At 44.4% G+C, this 19,056-nt stretch overlaps 2 protein-coding genes across 2 annotated transcripts; one reads left to right on the forward strand and one right to left on the reverse strand.

The window, feature by feature from the left end:
• Window positions 1-2,526: 2,526 nt before the first annotated feature.
• Window positions 2,527-4,457, reverse strand: LOC105161138 (Alpha-L RNA-binding motif/Ribosomal protein S4 family protein). Its single transcript, XM_011078734.3, is given in 2 exon segments — window positions 2,527-3,937; window positions 3,940-4,457. Coding segments are annotated over 2 exon segments (1,068 nt in total). The 5' UTR covers window positions 3,971-4,457; the 3' UTR covers window positions 2,527-2,900.
• A 659-nt stretch (window positions 4,458-5,116) lies between these two features.
• Window positions 5,117-6,383, forward strand: LOC105155286 (large ribosomal subunit protein uL2mz, N-terminal part). Its single transcript, XM_011071159.3, has one exon. The coding sequence runs from the start codon at window positions 5,264-5,266 to the stop codon at window positions 6,242-6,244; it is 981 nt and encodes a 326-aa protein (XP_011069461.3). The 5' UTR covers window positions 5,117-5,263; the 3' UTR covers window positions 6,245-6,383.
• Window positions 6,384-19,056: the final 12,673 nt, after the last annotated feature.

Genomic DNA, 19,056 nt, shown 5'->3' on the forward strand with positions numbered 1-19,056 from the left:
GGTCGAGCTTTCTACAAAAAAAGCGATGCGAGAACGTATTCTCTTATCTAAGCTTCTTTCCTGTGCATTAGCTCCCCCCATCGTAGATGGTTCAGCCACGCCCGGTGCCACGAAATGATTGAGAACGTAGACGGGGTCGAAATGCATTTTGTTCTTTGTATTCAATAAGTATTGCATGACCGAATAATTCAAGGAAGAGCGCACTGCGGGGAGGGTCCTTTTAAGTAGATGACTCGTCGGGCCGTCGGAGCGGGACTTCTTTGGGAAAAAGAACTTAAATAACTTCGTTTTTCTGAAGGAGTCGTCATTTTCTATCAGGAAGGCTATGCCATTTACAACCCCGGCGTATTTCGGATGCTTGAAGGCCCCGCTGACCCGAAGTGATTTAGAAAGATTCTTCTTTATCGATGGTGATCGGTCATGGTATCCATAGCCTTGCTTCTTTTTCGGCCAAATCCTGATTTCGTTTTGCTTCTCTCCCGATCGTCGAGCCTGATCGACTCGACTCTTTTCCCCGACCCCCGGCCTCTCACTTTGTTTCGTTCTTCTTCTGTACCGTCGCTTGAATGAAGACACCCGATCGGCCCAACTTTCCCAAATTCCCACCACCGGCCCTTCGCCTTTCCGGGTCTGGATTTTTCGCGTCGTTTTAGTCGTCGTGGTCGACGGGGAAGAAAGAAATGAATGAATGTTCTTTTGGGAAAATGTAGAATAATACACCTACCGAGGCGAAAGCCAAAGGTGAGTCTCGTAGGTGGACGTATCGAACCGAAATAAGATCTCAGATTGAGATCTTGATAGACTGATTTCCCATAATAATAAATAGAGTCAATGGTGACTCCGCCGTGGGAAGAGCCGCTTCCTTCTTGCTTGATAGGGGGGGCTTCTATTCACCAACGCAGACTAAAAGTGCTCTCCGAACCGTGCTGGATAGTGACCCATCACACGGCTCTCAAACCCAACCTGTGGTGGATCCCGGGAGACAAAGTCAAAGCGCTTGATCCTTTGCCCCATACTTTGAGATGCTCCTCCCCGTCGATCAAGGATTTTTATTCTCGTGATAGGCTTAGCTTTAAGCCGCTATCGTTCGGTTCGGATAAGTCAAGTCCCTTCGGTCGGTTCGCTCAGGTGGTCTTCCCTTATCTTCCCTAACGTTCAGAGTTGTTCTGGTTTGAGATGAGAAAGGATCGATGTAATTGAGCTCGACTGATAAGGAGAGGAGCGAAGGCCGAGCGCCATGAATGAATAAGAAATTGACAGCAGAGGGAATCATCTTATTCGACCGAGTTATAGCTAGCAAGATGTCGATTACACACCGGAGGTTGGTAAGAACTGAGGGACAATGCCCCCTAACCTAAGTGGGCCTACCAGCGAAGCAACTGGTACTTGATCGGGCGGGGGGCGGTTTGGTTTCGTGCAACGCCCTCGCAGCAAGAAGAGGCAGTTGTCATTTGAAAGTAAAGGCTCCTCTCCTCTTTTACGAATCTACAACTCTCTTTACTGAGCGAGACTCCACCCATATCCCTACTAGTGGTTATTCTTTATTTTCCATTCTATCATTTCTTTGACAGCTTAAACTAGGCTCCCCTTTAGATAGGTTTTTGGTTTTTATCAAGATAGGTCAAGGGCGCGTCGGAACGGTCGGTAGCTGCTTAGTCTCATCCGACTTAAATAAAAGTTTCCTTGTACTGCTTTTTTTTTTCAAAGAAAAAAAAGAGGGGGTCGATTTAGGCTCCTTCCCTTCTACTGCATAGCTGCGCTAGCAGGTACTACGAGCCCTCTGTCCCACGCATCTAACCAGCTCGCGTGGTTCACCGGTTCCACCGAAAACTCTCATTTGTTGAAGCGGAGCATAGTGCGCTTTAGGCGCCGAGCGAGAAATGTCTCTTCTTTCGTTTCGGGTTATTCACTGATCTGAAACTTAGCACTTCTTTTCTTATTGGGCGGCGGCATTCTTGAATGAAGTCTATCCGAACCGAATTAGCACTTCTCAGATCAGGCTAGGCCTCTCCAGCTGAGCTGGGCGCCGGGGCCCTGGATGCGCTAGCGATTGGCACATAGGGGAGTGGTTGCCCGGGTTTCTCGGCCTGGTATCCTGCACCTCGCGTTCATGATATCTACATTCAACTGTGCCCCGGAGACACGGTCGAAGCACGCCCGCCCAGTGTGCTTCTTTCACGACATGCTCTAGTCCTGGGTGTCTTTCAGTGGTCTTCTAGCCTTAGAATAGAAGAAGTCGTGTCCGCCCCGGACATCCGCAACGTCCTCCCACGCCTTTTTCTATTTAAAATCTGGGACAAACTGAAGGAAAAGACTGACCCATTCGGTGACTTTCGCGGTCGCCCTCACTGAACCAACTTGAATCTGAACTACGATTCAGATCAAGTCTTACCGAAATCGGATTTCCTTTTCGTGCCATATGTACTTAGACTTTCCTTTTTTCCCCTTTTTTCTTCCCGGTCCAATATTTGTGCTCGAAGGTCTTCGTTTCCGTGTATCTGATCTCCTCTGCTCTTACTGAACCTACCCCCAAAATCAAAAAGAAAGAAGAGAAATTTTGCCATGTTTCCCGAGAGAGGCCGCCTTCTCTCAGGCCAGCAGTCTTCTCCTTCTAGTCGACTGCTTTATGACGGGCTTCCCTGTTTCCTGGGCTCTGCTCGCTTCGTCTACGCTCCGACCCTAATAATTGAAAAACGAGATTTCCTTGCCTTGTCGTCAAAAACAAAAAAAAGGCAATCAATCAGAAAAATGGAAATAGTGATTCAAGATCTAGATGGATCCCTATCTTTATCTCTATCCACGAAGATACCTATCTATATGGAAAGAGATCTATCTATGAATCGATCTAGACTATCCTCTATCCGGATAGATATGTCCCTTATGAGCGACTACGCCAATCTTTATATGTTTTGGCCACGTTCGTTTCCGCTCCGAAGAAGAAGGTTTGGATCTTTCAATCTTATGTCGTGAGGGATGTGACCTATGTTAGGTCCATAAGATACCACAGCTTTTGGTGTTCTATGATTCACCTCCGAATAATGAGTAGGTAGTTCTATTCTTTTGATTTTTCTCTTCATAGTAAACTGATGGGGGGATGCGGAGCAATAGGTCGAATTACTATATAAAGAAGAGTTGTAAACTATAGGATTTCTTGTTTGAGTAGGAATATTTCGGTTTTTCTCGTTCCTTCTCTTCGATAAGAATAGGGATTTGAAATGATACAAATTCCTCTTCATTCTCTTGTGCTCATCGAAATAACTGCCTAAGCATACTTTTTTTGATCCAAACTTCTTTCTGTCTTCTTCTTGCATAGAAGAACGCAACTGTTGCAAAAACCGGGATTTTAGTAGTAGGCGGCATTCCTTCTTAGTCTTGAGTTTTCGGAACCATTCTGTTTTGGTTCTTCTCCACATTCTGACCGGGCGATCCAGAAATTTTCCTATGAATTTTTCAACTGATATTTCGATATAGAAAGATCTCCTTATTTCTTCACCGCGGGTTCTCGCATCATTTTCTTGAAAAGATATTATATCACCGTGGGACACTTTAAAATGAATAATGTTTACCATTATATTATTCACACAAACCCTTCGATGACTTATCGGCTGCCTTGCTTGAGGAATAGTTTCACGAAAATGGAGACGAACCGGAATAACGTCCGATCTTGTTTCTGGATTGAGTAGAAAGGGGATATATGATCGTTTTCTTCTTCTGTGCATCTCTGTGATGGGTAAATCTCCATGAAAAAGGGACAACTTTCGTGTAGTTTGTGATTGAATGTAACTGTTAAGATTTTCTCTCGAATAAATCTTTCTCTTAATAGATCTCTTCTTGTTTCTCAATCTTTGGAGAATGCGGCGTTGTATTATTGTAAGTTCTCTGTTCCAAACATTTCCTGAAAGTAGACGACAAGTTTTAAATCTTAATGCAGGCAAGGCATATCTCGTTGAATCAGTCTTTTTCGCCACATCGCGTATAACGGGAATCGAACCCCCTCTGCTGCTGTCGGGCGGATGGAGAATGCAATACTTCGACCCAGCAACTTGTTAGGAGTAGGGTTCCAAACCTTTCTTCTTATTAGTAAGATAGATTTTCCACCCTATGTTTAAGGTAAGCTTCCTTCGCTCCTCTCCTTATCAGTCGAGCTCAATTACATCGATCCTTTCTTCAGCTGGTGCGCAGGAGCGCACTTTCGTTTTCCCCTTACTAGTAAAGGGGGTTTTATGAGTAGAGATCTCCCGCCAGCCGTCTTCTCTTCCTATCACTTCACTTCGTTCGAGAAATCTGATCTCACCGGACCGGGCGAAGGGGAAAGAAGGTATGGGTGGTCCAGGAACAACAACGGGAGAGGGCTCGTAGCCCCCCGCTCTCTCTTCCCCACGCCTATTTCTTTTTCTTTCCCCAGCCTCGGAGAGATGCAGAACTCTTTTTTTTTTCAAAAAAAAAAATGAATAGATAGAGCCATGATACATTCCGGAATATTGTAAAGGTAAATAGACTCTTTTCGTCCCCTTTTCGATGTCTGCCTGAGGACCTCTGTCAATGTTTTGGAATGTGGATGCTCGCCTTTTGTAACAAGTAGACCCACGATACGGACTAATAGATGTTCCTAATCTTACCCGTAAGTAAGATCTATTCATAGTTGGTCAGTCCCCTACGGCACGTCTTCTCGCTTTTCATGAATGTGTCTCCCCCTCCGCTTATGTGAGTTTGACCCGCCTTTGACTCTGCTTGCTTCTGACTCCCTATGAGCTGTTTTACGACCTGACTTTTCAGAGGGTCGGCGGGACATGGGAGCCTCAGCTCATGCATCGGTTTACCGAAATCACCTCCGCTCTCCCACTCCTTTCTATTCAAAAGGCGAGCAGCCCTTAAACAAAAAGGCCCTAAGAGGGCTCTTCTTTATATATTACATAAGCCCTGGTAGCCCCGAAAGCCGAACTCAGCAACTTGTTAGGAGTGGGGGTTGGCTTGCCCCTTTCTATCTTATTAGTCAAGCGCGCTAGCTGCAATTAATTGTTGAGTGAGCTTTCCCTCTTCAACAAGCCGGTGGTGATCTCACTTTCGAAAGAGAGTCTCGATGCGGCGGTGTACACATAGCTCTATCGCATGTAGCCGATTTCGAAGACAACTATAGAAAGTGTGCAGTGAGGCATCTTTCTCACTATACAATGACCGAAGGACCAACGACGATCCTATCCTAAAAGAGAAGGAGGAGTAGGAGCTAGCTTGAATTGAGAATCGAATGATTACGAGATAGACAATGAGAGAAAGGAGAGCACTTAGACAATTCACTTTGAGTACAGGGAAGTCTGCTGGTAGGAATTCTTCAGGACGTATTACTCTTTTTCACCGAGGGGGTGGATCGAAGCGATTGCAGCGAAGAATTGATCTGAAACGAAGCACTTCGTCTATGGGCATTGTAGAAAGGATAGAATATGACCCTAATCGTTCTTCTCGAATCGCTCCAGTACGATGGAAAGGGGGGGGCCACCAGAGAAAATGCAACACGATAGAAGAGTTCGCTCCGCCGAAAAAGAGACTCGAATCTACCACGACCACCATCCGCGGTCCATTTGCGTTCTCTTCCCTGCCCGGGAAGGTGGATCAAAGAAAGGTAGCTTGCTTCTCTCCTGGACTGATGGCGTTTTATGTAGTGGTCGGCCTTCCTACCAGAATGCCTTCTTGGTCGAAGAGCCATTTTACTAGTAAGGGTGCAGGAAGCAAAAAAACTTGCGCGAAGGACGTTTTCTTCTCTGCCTTCTCCTCTCCAAAGGCCAAGGGAGAGACTGCATCCCTTTCCTTCGGTAGCTCTTTTGGTTTCCCAAGGATAGCGGTAGCTGGGGCAAAGCCCGCTTTCTTCGTTTTTCGAATGAGAGAGAAAGTCAGAGGAAAAAACACGTTCTCTCTGTGCGAGATCCGAAAGTGGAGAACGCATAGCATTCTCTGGGCACATAGGATCAAACGTAAAGCAGCGCTCTCTTGGCAGAGTTTTAGGCGGCAAGAGATTTTAGGGCTTGTTGGAGCTTCTGAGCATAACGAATCGAAGCCGAAGACGGATCAAGGCTTTTATACCAAGGCGATAGACGAAGGACCGAAGAATGGAACGTGCAAAGTCGATCGTGCACCTGTCACTTATATAATAGCCAGTCATCAATTGGAAGCGGGCAAGATGGTGATGAATTGGTCTAAACCTTCGACTAGCGACTTATTGCGACCTGCCCAGAATGCCAATACATACTAAACCCTTGTTCACACAGCGAAAAAAGGCCGAGTAGAAGAATAATAAAATAAAATTTTGTAGTAATCTTATTATTCTACTTAGTGTATTTAATAACCTATCTTTATATCCAGGTGTTATACAAGGGTTTTGTAGTTCCTTATTTATTTGCGTTCTTTTTTTGGCCCATTCTCTATGGGAATCCCCAATCCGCCTTGGGGGAAACCTCTCCGAGCGAAACGAAAGACCCTTGCGGGGAACACTCGAGAGAGGAAGGAGGATCATCCACATCCTGCTCAGCGGACGCTATTCAGCAGCAGCTGAAGGTGAAGGACCGACTCTTTAAAGAAAACTTATCTATTAAAAAAGAAATAAGTTCCTTAGCGGAGGAGGAATTCCAAAGAGAAAAAATAGCATATCCAATCCTGCGGGACCTATATTCCCGAACAGAAGTGATAGAGAAAATCTGTTCGGAAGAGTTCATCACTAACGATGAGGCACGGAGAGGAATCTCTCCCGAAGAGGGAGAAGAGGGGACTCCGTCCTCTTCTCAACTTCTCCGTCCCCATGAAGAAGAGTTCTGGAAGCCTTGTTTCCGACTTATCCCCGTCGGACGAGATTTAAAACTAGCAATTCAGGATTGAAGGTTTTGACCTTTCCGAGAAAAATCCCTTGTTGTGATGGTACAGTCAGTAAGAATGACATGATACATGAGCAAGTAGGCGTTGATCTTTTTATCATCTTTCTTGCTGGCTCGTAGACTTGATCGCCAGTTTCCGGCGGTGTCTAGTCGCATCGGTACGGGATTCCCTATGCCCCTCCTCTTTGGTGTAGTTGTAGTTAGTTTCTCACACAGGAAGTGCTACTCAAACTGAGCTAAACCGGTAATCTTTCTTCACCCGGCAACCTAAAAAGGAAGTTTTCTGGTGCCCCCAGTGGATGTTTTAACATTTGAATTTCTCAACGTTTTTCACTCCAGTTCCATGTCTACTTTACTTTTACGAAGATTTCTTTTCCAGGTCAAAAAATATGATTTTATCTACAATAGGATAGACCTATGTAAGTAAAATAGAAAAGTCAATTCTGAATGGTTCGTATAAACTCTATCCATTTTTGAGAAAGACAGTGCCAAGATTCTTGCCGTTCAAAATGGACAGCCTTTGTTTTTTTCGGTTCGAGACTCTCGAAGAGGTTGATGAGAAATGTTATCTTCGTATTAAACTGGAAGATGAGCTCGTTCTGATCTCGCTTGCTAATACACTTTAAAAGTACGTATTCACCCATAATGTATTTCTTGAGCAATCATTCGCCTGCCAGACAGATAAGAAAGCAAGATACTTTTTGGCGGAGATAACAAATTGGTCCAATCTGAAGGTTTATTGATTTTTCTAAATTCAGTAAGATTCTTTGTAGAAAGGAGCTTGTGGACAAAATAAAGCCTCTTATAGATGATCAATTCATTCTCAATCTAGTCAATAGCTTTCTGCATTCGCCAATACTGGACAAGGAAGGGAGAAAGCGGGCCTTAGACAGAGGAATACCGCCCGTCCGATTTCTTCTTCCGGTTTTGTTTAACTTCTTTTTTTTTTAGATAAGATGGACAGAAATTTCAGTTCTAAGTTTCCGGACTGGACCTTCGCGCGATTCTATCATCAAATGTTTGTTCCAATCGGAACTGGAATTTCCAGAGATTGCAGAATTACAGAAGAGATTCTGATATTTCTCCAAAATGCCTTTATAGCGGAAGGAGGAGAATTGCATATTCTTTGCCCGGGGATTCGATATAAAATAAATAGAAATTGGCTAACGAGCAAGAAAACTCAAAAGCTCCTCTCCTTATCAGTCGAGTGACTTCATACCTCTCCTTATCAGTCGAGTGACTTCATACCTCTCCTTATCAGTCGAGTGACTTCATACCTCTCCTTATCAGTCGAGCTCAATTACATCGATCCAACTCTGCTTTTACTTTTAGCTTTAGTCGGCTGAGCGACTCTCCTCCTGGAGTTCGGAATCGGCAAGAGAGAAAGAGAAGAGGGACGTATTTTTTGGCAAGGAAGTGGAATCAATCCCGTTTGCTACAGGATTCTTTCGATCTGGTAAAGCCCTTTTGACTTTATAGTCAAATCTCAGTTTGAGACTTCCGGTCTAACAGCGTATTGTCCCATCTCCTAGCTCAAACGTTGAGCAGTTTGGAATGAAACTTCCTCCCTATTCCTATGGGTCGAGTGAGCTCTTGCTTCTCCGCTTCGAGTAGCCGACTCGACCTTTCTTACCAGATATTGGATTACCTTTCAAAAGATGCCGAGCCAAGATCAGGTGATTTTATTCCTATAGTTAGGCATAGTCCGAATTAGCTCGTCAGTGGTAGAAGCTGGTTCATCGGCTTAAGCCAGTCAATCTATTTCATATCCTACCCTACGCCTCCTATAATAGATTCAGCTCCAGCTGCGCTTTGCTGATTTCTTTCTCAATCCTGAATCCGAACTTGCAACTTTCATCACGAAAGACGCTTTCTCAGTATCTATTCAATTCGGACTTCATGCTCCCTCCTCTATCGCGAGTGGCTTTCGCTCCGAGGGTTAGGGTCAAGGGTTGGCTCTATCTAAGTAAAGCTTTCGCTCCTTCAAATCAATTCTATTGGGAGGCCTAACGAGTGACAATGGTTCACAGTCCGACTGCTAATTCAAGTTACCTTTCAAAGAGACGAGATTCCGCATCTACTTATTTCGGGATGAAGACATGTCGGCCTTACGACTGCTAATTGAGGCCTAAGGTATAGCAGTAACTGTATGAAACGTACTAGCAATGACTTTTGAGGAATTATTGATTCAAAACTTTCTAGCGCTACACCCCTTTTCAACTATCTCAAATAGCGCACTAGCCGTAAGAGAAAGAGGTGTCGAATACGGCCACTCATCCGCTGAGCTGGCCGAAAGAAGCAAGCAAAGAGTCTTACTCTAAAGAAAAAGCCTATTCCTATTCTACCTGCAAACTTTGAATCGAAGTACTTAGCACTCACCGCTACAATTGGCGCTGCATCTATCCCAATGAATTTTTAGCTTTTCCTTAGCCCTCTTCTTTAGAACTGGCTTACTCACAGGAAGCTGGCCTAGCAGATGACTCTTAGTTAGACTGGTACTAGTTAGGATATAACATAAGGGGAATTCCATTCTAGGAGTTCTCCAAAGCCCTATCCCATATAAATAAAAGAGAAAAGCTATATTAACGCTCTAGCCCAAGAATAGATCTTATGAAAAGAACGATCGTCAGCGGAGATCGCAATACGAAGTTTTTTAGACAGAATCCCCGGCATCAGAGAATTCCAGGGATTTTCTCTATTTCAAGTAGGAGATAGCCGGGTATTCCCACAGAGAAGTCTTGCTCTGGCATGCCCAAAGCGTTGAACATAGAGAATGAAGGATCGATGTAATTGAGTTGGTGGAATTGAATTGGATTCCGCTTTTTTTAATAGTAAGAGGGGAATTGAGTAAAATATCCTTGTCCGTAGTTCCAGCGGATTCTCTTTTGTCTTGCAAACCCCTTATTCTGTACTCCCCTATTCTTGAAAAGACCGCCTCAATTACATTGACCCTTGACTTTTGGCTTTTCGTTCTTTCTGCTGCAGCTGTTTAGCTATATTCCCTTTTCTTAGTCCTCATCAGGAAAGAAAGCATTGAAAGAAAAAGTCTCACGCTCTAGCACAGAAGCTGAATATCGAGCTATGGCTTCAACATCTGCAGAAAAAACTTGCTTTTCGACTACCTTGAGTCTTTAGTTGGGGTTTCATCATGCCATTTTCGATGTGACAATCAAAGTGCTATCACTCTCAAACGTGCCTCCAGCACGAAGCAAGGGCATAAATTGTATTCCCGGCTGACTCTTCTTCTTTGAAGCATTCAGAGAGAATCAAGATTGGCTTAGTCGGATCTTGCCAGGCAATTGCCTTTTTCCACAAGAGATTGCTCTCCTCCGAGGCTTGAGAGCTTATTCCCTTCTTGTTCACCTTTCTTTTTCTTTACTTCTTTTCTTTATTGAATGATTGGCTCAATAGCTTTCTTCCTTCAATTAGAAGAGGGGCTAATGGAAACTCAGGAGCTTCACTCAGAGCTATTAAGCTCTTTGGGGGAAGTCAGAAGTTCTTCCACTCGGAATTGCATAAGAGAAGAAAGCTCCACAGAAGACTCCGAAGGAATAGGAATTGGCTCACTAGGTTCTTCAACTAAAAAGTAGTCAAATCGCAAAACTCCTTACTACAATCCTCCTTCGATGCAGGTATAGCTGACCCAGCTTTAAGTCTACCAACCCTTTTCAAGTCGGGAATGCCACATCAGTCTGATATTATCATATGTTGACTTGCACCCAGGCCTAGCTCTCTGTGGTGGGCGGTCTCGCCAGTTGAGAAGAGACAAGTACGGTGACATCCATCGAAGGGATCTCGGTCGAGAAGCGGCCCAGGTAAAGCCAGATTTCAAAGGTAGAATGTATTGGTGGCACATCGACCTAGAATAAGGGCTATAGTCCACGATTCCTGGATTCCAACCTTTCATTTCAAAGGCAAAGGAAGTCTCAAGCTGTAAAAAGTAGGCCTGCCATCGATGCTAAGAGATACACGAGCTACCATAGATCCCTCACCGACGAATAGCGTACTTTCCTCTTAGAATATCCCTTGAATAACCGGATGAACCACTTGAGCCTCCTATTTCACTGAATCCGCTCCCATCTCTACAGAGCCCCGAAAGCTTATAGGATCTCTAGGCTGTAGAGAAAGGGCCTATGATGGAATCATTGAATCTCAGCGACGCGGTGAAAGATCTAAAAGAGGTGGATGATCCTCTGTCGCCACTCCTTTCGTAGTCAACCCGGCCCGGGAGGGTTTCTCAAGTTCCAGATCAAATATGGGCTTCGGTGCCATCGTGAAAAGCCCTACCCTGTACAGAGGATATCGACTACCTTTGGGCTTTCCTTCTTTCTACGGGTCAGCTACCCTTATTCGTATCAGTCCAGGTAGGCGAATCATGCTACAATTCTCAATTCTTTTCAAAAAGTATGTATAAAGTATACGGATATTCCCGAAGGCGGGTGATGCCCAAAAAGAATTCAAGGTCAGAAATCCCAGTAGTTGCGCAGGGAAAGACCTCACTCGCACGTAATATAGTAATATATAAGGCTCTTCTTGAAATACGTGGGCGAATAACCAATCCAATAAGTCTTTCTGGCTGGATCTCCCCAAATAGACTCGTTTTTGTAGGTGTCCCCGAGAATGCCAGTCATAAGCATAAGAAAGCTCGATCGGAGGTGGCTTTCCTTTCTTTAGGAACCTATTTCCTCTGCGCAGATGAGCCCCCCGCCTTTCTATTCTCTTTCAGATTGAACCTTCTTGGTGTCCAAGGCGACTAGCGATAGAGTGGGTCTTCGATACGAGCGAGAAAGGCTTTCCGTGTCTCATGCATTCAAGTCTATGTGTGTCACATAAACCTTCATAGCAAGCACAGAAAGAGAAACCACAGGACTTTGCCAGCCGCCTAGTCCGATCAGTACAGCGTATTCAACCTGTCAGGAATGATATCCACCACTTCACTTGAATTCTTTATGAGATTCCCCATAGGCACACAAAGAAAGGGGATTCCAAGGAGCCAATATAAAAACACTAGTTCGAGCAACGAGTACTTCTTTCGATACTGGATTTCCTGCTGCAATTTCATCATAAGTGGGACTATTTCTCGAAGAAGATGGAGGACGTCGAGCTGGTGGCATAGATTTAGTATGAATCTTCTAGGACGAGGTCAAATGGCACGAGCGAGCTTATGAAAGCACGAACCCTAGAGGAAGATCAAGGGGGGTCGGATCCCCAGAAGAGGAGGGTGGGACAAATCTGGTCTTTATCTTTGCAAGGGAATAAAATAAGCAGTATTATATGGATGCTCAGAATTGGATTGATGCCCTAAGCCTAAGATAAGGCACAGCCAAAGCAGGGACTTAGAGACTAGCATCCGATTGTGGGCATCTTTCGATGAGTAGGTCCGGAAAGAGACTTAAGGCATACCTATGTGGTTAACATTTCCCTGAGGTGCCGGCGCCTTCGAGCTAATCCAACTTCACTCTTTCTTTCTCGCAGCTATTGAAATGGCTGCTATCTTCCTAAACAGGAAAGGGGGGGAAGAGCTGCTAAGAGCATATGCCACGAATTCCGTCGTCGATAAATCGATTCCAACCTCGGCTCAGGAGCTTCCTTAAGCCATATCCTTACTACCAATAGCACGGATTCTTGAACAGCTGTATAAATACACCCTCTCTTCGACTATAAATTCTTCCAACAGCTAAATCTGGTGGGGGCATTTGGCTTTGGATCCTTCCTAAACAATATACATTGCCTCGAGCCGGGAACGAGTGATCTGAAGGAAGCACAGAGAAGGAGGAAGCTGAATTGAGCTCAAATGCAGAAGTGGCAAGCCCCTACCAATTCAAAAGCAGCAAAGGATGGAATGAAACTGGATACTTTAACTGACAGAGTGCATGTACATCAGATTTCTCCAAAGAAATGTTGAGCTGCAGCAGATCAAGCTATGGCTATAATGAGGAACATTAACCAGCAGCAGAAAACAGGGAGAAAGAAGACTAAGAATCCTAGTGCGTCATGTAGTTAGTCATTGCGCTATACGGCTTCATACGAAGACTGCTTTTACACGAGCTCCTTTAAACGACTTGCCTTAGACGAACTGCCTTTATACGGCTTTGGGCTTCTACTCCTAGTGGTGCAGTCATTCATCACGTCGTAGTGAAGTCAGTTTGGAAAAGCTCTAAAGTTCGGAACTTCCTGAAATGAAAAATGCAGCTGTCTTGGATCTCTTACTCTCCAAGCTAACTAATATGGAAAGGGAACTTGCTTTCCCGTGTCATTCCCTTTGATTGCTAGTAATAAGGTAAGTAGCTTCCTTGTGGATAGCCTTCGCTTCCCTTCGACGATGTAGTTTTCTTTGCACCCTCTTTGCTTTGGTCTCTTTCATTAAAGCTTAGGAAAGTCGCCCTTCTTTCCCATGCTGATTCGTAAGTGGCTAATCCATTCCGGATAGAGATCCCGGTTCATTCCTTTTTGCAGCAATGTTGGGCTTTTTGATATCCAGCCCTTTCAGCCTTTCTTGCTTAGATCTTCTCAATTACATCGAGCCTCGTAACTGCATTACTATAGTGCTTTCCCTTTCATTTAGAAGTTATCCTTTTCTCTCTTTCCTTTCTTTAAGCAGAAAAAGGAAGGCAGAGAAAGGTTCTGAAAGAACTCACACCCATAGGCCGAACTACTCTCATTTCCTTGCTCTCTATCGATTGCTCACCCTTTATTCATCAAAGCTCATCCAAAGGAATAGAACTGGAGGGCGAACTTCCCATCTGTTCCCGTCTCAATGTGACCATCGATAGCTTTCTCTATTGAAATGTAATCCAGTTCCGGCTTGCTGTTCAAAGGGTAAAAGGACATAGGAAAGGGAATAGGTTAGAGACAGAGGTTAGGGACGATTACGAGTGCCTGTTCTGTTCTGGTTCTTATGAGTAGGAGAAGAGGAGATTAGTAGCCCGAGTGAGAACTCCCAAGCCGAATCTGTGCTCTTTCAGTAGTCTTGGTAAATATCCTTTCTCCCTTCCTAACCTAACCTTGTGTTTCCCGCGGGCTAGGCAGCTATTTGGACTTTTCAAACTTAGCGAACTGAAACATCTGAGTAGCTAAAGGAAGGGAAATCAACCGAGACCCCGTTAGTAGCGGCGAGCGAGAGCGGATTGGGGGTTTGAAGAAAAACAAAGACGAAGCTTCGTTCCTCAGCAAAGTGTTCACTTATTTTTCGCCAGAAGAAGCCCGAAATAGCCAATCTCAAGCTCGCATACAAACAATCTTTTAATCGGGTCGAAAAAAAAAATGCGCATTGCCTCGTCCTCTTGAATAGGCATCGGTATTGGAACCGGCAATCTTAAGAAATAGAAAAAAATCGGTCTTGAAAGTCCTTCTCGCAATCATCAATCCATCGCTAGCTGCTAGTGATATTGATGTAAGTCCAATATTCTGCTTAGATCGTGCAGTGCAAGCAAATACAAATATTTTACCTATGGTTTATTTAGCCGTTCAGTTACACTAGTTAATGTGTGAAGAAAGATGCTTCACTTCGCTCTCTTCTTACTGGTTTTGAATCATCTACGCAATTTCTATATTTCCCCGCCCTACCAGCTTCACCATACTGTATTTTGCTTCGGCCTGTTCTCGATTCAGCTTCCCAAAAGAAAGATGTCTTATGCTTCCTCTGCTCTGATCTTGGCTCAACAAATCCGGCCGTGGAACTTGCTTTCATGAGTGAAGGATAAGGAGCGGCTACATCAATGTCCTTGTGGAAGCTAGAAGGAAGTACTCTATAAGGAAGATTGATTCTCGGCGGAAAAGAGGGGACAAGCTCTATGCTTAGCCTACCTCGTAAGAAGAACCCTCAAAAAACTAATAAGGAACCGGATAACTTTCTATATTATGCTAATAGAAAGTCAAGTTATGATGATCTCTTTTCGTTTACTGAAAGCTGTGTACCGAGTGACTACTCGACACACCTCTATCAATTCATTCTTTGCCCTTGCCACATATCCTCTTTCTTTTAAGCGTCCATCAAGTCTGTAGAGTTCAGTCCCGCTAGAATTGATCCAATCTTGTTTGGGAATTGCCTTTGGGAATCCCCTTCGTTACGGTCGATCTTTTCCTTTGCTTAGGTCCACTGTTCCTGTTCTGGTTGTTCCGAAGGTACGAACCGAGGCGGACGAAGGACGGCTGCTATTGATACATCAGCTGCGGATAAAATCATTCCAAAAAAAAAAAGAAAGAAGAGAAGAGAATCTTGTTGAGAGTGACTACCCAATGGGAAAGAGAAAGGTTACTTCCGCATCCAAGGATAATATAGATTCAAAAAGCTACTAAAATCGCGTACGCGTATATTATATAGTATAGACTCAAGCCGCTCCAATCTTCTATCGCAAGTCCTTCTTCACTGGAAGGATGGAACCCTGATTGGTATGCCAACCTTTTCTCTGGACTGGATAGGTTGACCTATTGGAAGGAACTGGTTGCCGGGCTTGTTACCATGTCTCCCGAGTGATGATCTCCTCAGTACATATGGCGCAAGACGTGATTCCACATCTCTAGTGCCGCCCGGCTGGTACTCTTTATCTAAGAAGCTCCACCCAAAGGTCCTCATAGAGCTCTAATCTTGGAAGGCACCGATCAAGTCCTAAGTAGTCGAAGTAAGAATGAAGGGTCAAACGAGAAACTCCTCTAGTCGGGGTTTGGGAAGTGCCTTTGCCCCCGTTCCCAATCGTTGACGCTGACCATCAAGTAGTGCGCGGCCTTTAGATTCTTATTCTCTAGGAAGATTTCGCGGCTGCTCTCAATCTCACTTAGTACTTCCATTCTTTTGAGCCGCTTTTGTTTAACATGGGCCCTCCCCCTCCCTCCGGACCGACAAGACCCCAGACCTAACGAGAGATCTCTCTCTCTTCCTCTCTTGCCCCTTCACCGCGTCAGAGGTCTTTCTCAAAGAAAGACCAAGATAGAAGGAAGAATCGTCGTGATTTATGACTTGGGAAAGCCCACAAACCCCCTTTCCCTTCTCCCCGTCCAGCGGGGGCCTCGCTCTCGCCTTTGGCTCGAGCTACTTCTTCTTCCGGGAACAGATAACTTGCTGCCCAAGTCTACCTCCCAAAAAGCAAGCCATACGCAATTCAACCTACCAACCTCTACGCGGGGGGATCCCTTATCCCCGTGGAGTACTGATCTACTTTAAAAATGAATTATTATTCCTCGTACTTATTATCTTTCGGATTCAATTAAGTCAAAGTTTTTTCTCCGCCCCGTCCATCTTGGATGTGACTTTGGGCATCTTTGACTTCATTGAATATGGAATTCGTGGCGGGGGTTTTTTCTTTTTTAGAGACAGGTAACTCTTTTTTCATTTCCATTAGTAATTCGAATCTTCCACCTCAATTACATCGAGCCTCAAAGTCGGATTCCACAGCTTTTAGTACTTCTGTTACTTTCTGCCCTTCCGCCAGATCTCCCTTTCTTTGTTGTAAGTTTTCCAGAATTAGCTCCTGGGAGCGCTCCTCTAAGCCGGAAGGCGGAGATCTGTCTCCGGAGCCGGAAACTCATCAGTCGTTTAAGTAGGAATCGAAGTAAATGCTTGGTTGTTTAGGGAAAGGGGGGAAGTCATTTCAATCTAAAGATATATAAGCCAGGCTTGTCGACTGAGTCAGGAATGGGACCAAGACCAGCTTTGAGTCTCAGTCTTCTTCTGTTAATGATTCACCGGGACGTTCTGAGTCAATAGGACTTGCTCTTCGATCTGAGAGATCTGCCTTTCCTTTTCTTTTCTTTTCTTTTGAGGCCCTTTCGTCCTAAACCAGCGGAAGAACTCATTCCCTAACCAGAGGACAACCGAGGTGTTCGGAGAGCCTAGGCCGGGCATTTATCTTCGTCCTGCATCTGATTGAGAGCCTGAAAAGGGAAAGAAGTAATTAGGTAGGGGGAACCACCGGGAAACTCATTAAGAGGTCAGTCAGTCTATAAATCATCTAAGTCAGTAGGAGTTGGGAAGTTCTCAAAGGAGACAGAGTCAACAAGTATCGATCTTTCTTCTTAGACAACAGGATGATCTACGTCTACATCTACATCCACGTCTGAGGCAGGAGACTTTGTTGAGCCCTGATCAGTACGCTTTTATTTAAGTCAATGTCCAAGCCTAAAAAAACGGTTTCCAAGTGGATTCAGGAAGAAAACATTATTGTACGTTATTTTTTATTTCAATAGTGCAATTTCAAAAAGAAAAGGGTCGATGTAATTGAGGCTTGTACGCACATTAGATTTTCTAACTCAATTGATCCTACTGTGTCTAGATCAGGGTTCCCGTTTAAGAAAGCTGTGTTAGCTTTCTATTGGCTCCCATCTTACTTAACGGGGCCCTTAGTTGAATACCGATCAAAATTGTGTGAAAATTTTTCACTTTTCCAATAGAGACTTATTAGTTATGTTAAATACCCCGAAAAGTCCTCATTTACCCCGGCAGGCAAGCTCCGCAGCGAAAGGAATGAAATCCGTCTATCTCAATCAGTTGAATTAATGAAAAGGGTCGTGAAAGGTGATCAAATCAGTTTACCTTCTAAGAAGCGTTATGCTTAACACATGCAAGCAAAAATCGAATACTTAGATGGAGGAGGTAGTAAGCAAAACTTTCTACGCTACGATCTTGCTTCTGAAATTTCTAGTTCCCTTGAAAACAACCTATTTATATAGGAATTTTAGTAATAGTCTAGTCCTCTGTGCCTGCTTTATGCTGACGAGAAAAGTCCCCTGCATCGAAGCTTGGTCCATGATGTAGGAGGAAGATTTAGAGGAAGAAGGATTGATATTAGACCGAGTTGTAATAAAGGCAGGTCGAACAGCAGAAAGAGGCAGGGGCAATTCTACTCCTGTAAGCTCATGTCATGTCTCCGTGGCTCCTGCTTTCAGAGGTGGAGGCATCCACCCTTTATCGGTGGGCAGTTGCCTATTGATGAAGAACTACTATTGCTAGCTAGGGGATTCATGCTCCTATAAGCAGAAGTCGAGTGCTCATCGAAACAAAGCAGAGGACTCACTCAATTTTCTTACTACACGGTTTTCAATAAGAAGAATCTGGGAATTCAGAGGTGGATTCTTTGGCTGATGGTTGAGAAACCTGAGATGGGAGAGCAGCAAGCCAAAAGCTCATATCCGGCAATCTCCGACACAGGGATCGGAATGAATTTCTTCTCTTCCCGCGGTAATATCAGATAAAGGTGGTAGGCCTACTCTAATCTTCTTGATCTTTGGGCAAGCACTAAGGTAAGCAAGTGGGCAAAAGGTAATAGGGATGCCAGCATTCAAGTAGGAAAGCCATCCGGGGAAAGGACCTAAGCTAGTTCTGTTCCATCCCGTGCTCGTTCCCTGTTGCTTAATTTCTCGTTCTTTGCTCTATCAAAGCAGTCCTTCCTCTTTAATCGTTGTATTCCCTGTCTCTATCTTTCCGGACCAGTGAGAACGACTCTTGGGTGCATATAGATGAAACTTATTTTCACTGCAGCTTTTCTTTTTCTTTATCGGCTTATTGAGTGGATGTATTTGTATCCAATCAACATATCTTGAAGCACTGAAGCTCGTGAAGCAAAACAACCGAAAGAGAAAGAAATGAATTTCTAGCGTAAGGCAACTCGTGCTACCTATGCTGCTCTTGCTCTGATTAGAACAATGAAGATAGTCTAGCTTGTATAGATGGTAAAGTCTACACATGGATTGGATCTCAAGACGAGGCTTTTTAAAAGGGGGCATGGCAGTGACTATAGCTGGGAACTTCTCCCTCCTCTTAGAGGTGGGTGGGCAAAAACTCATTTCAATGAGACGGAGATCTGCCCCAATTATCATTGCCTATTAAAGATGGAGGCGAATCAAGCAACTCTTATAGATAGATGGGATAGGAAGGAAGAACCACTGATAGCATTTGCAGCTGCTTCTTTCCGATCGATATACAAGGGGTTGGACGGTACGGTTCTTCTTTCCGTTTTTTTACGTGGCAAGAGAGGTTTATTATCCAATAGCAGGTGCTCCTTTTTGAGGGTAGGGTCTTTCTTCGAAATGGTATAGGAACAGCGGATACTACTAGGGATGGGAAAGCAGCTCCTGCGGTTTCTAACCCAATTAGTTAGTTAGGGCTTTGAAGTAGTGGGTTAGGCACGCATCCCTTGAATCGGGTGTAAGCAGTTCAAGTAGTCCGCTAATCTAAAGGAAGCAAACCAGACTAATACTATCT

Source organism: Sesamum indicum, unplaced genomic scaffold, assembly GCF_026168435.1.
Source record: "Sesamum indicum cultivar Baizhima isolate 11 unplaced genomic scaffold, ASM2616843v1 HiC_scaffold_111, whole genome shotgun sequence".
Lineage (NCBI taxonomy): Eukaryota > Viridiplantae > Streptophyta > Magnoliopsida > Lamiales > Pedaliaceae > Sesamum > Sesamum indicum.

Excerpts from the sequence above, each read along its gene's own strand:
- LOC105155286 (XM_011071159.3), top strand. The coding sequence starts at position 5,264 with ATGAGAGAAAGGAGAGCACTTAGACAATTCACTTTGAGTACAGGGAAG.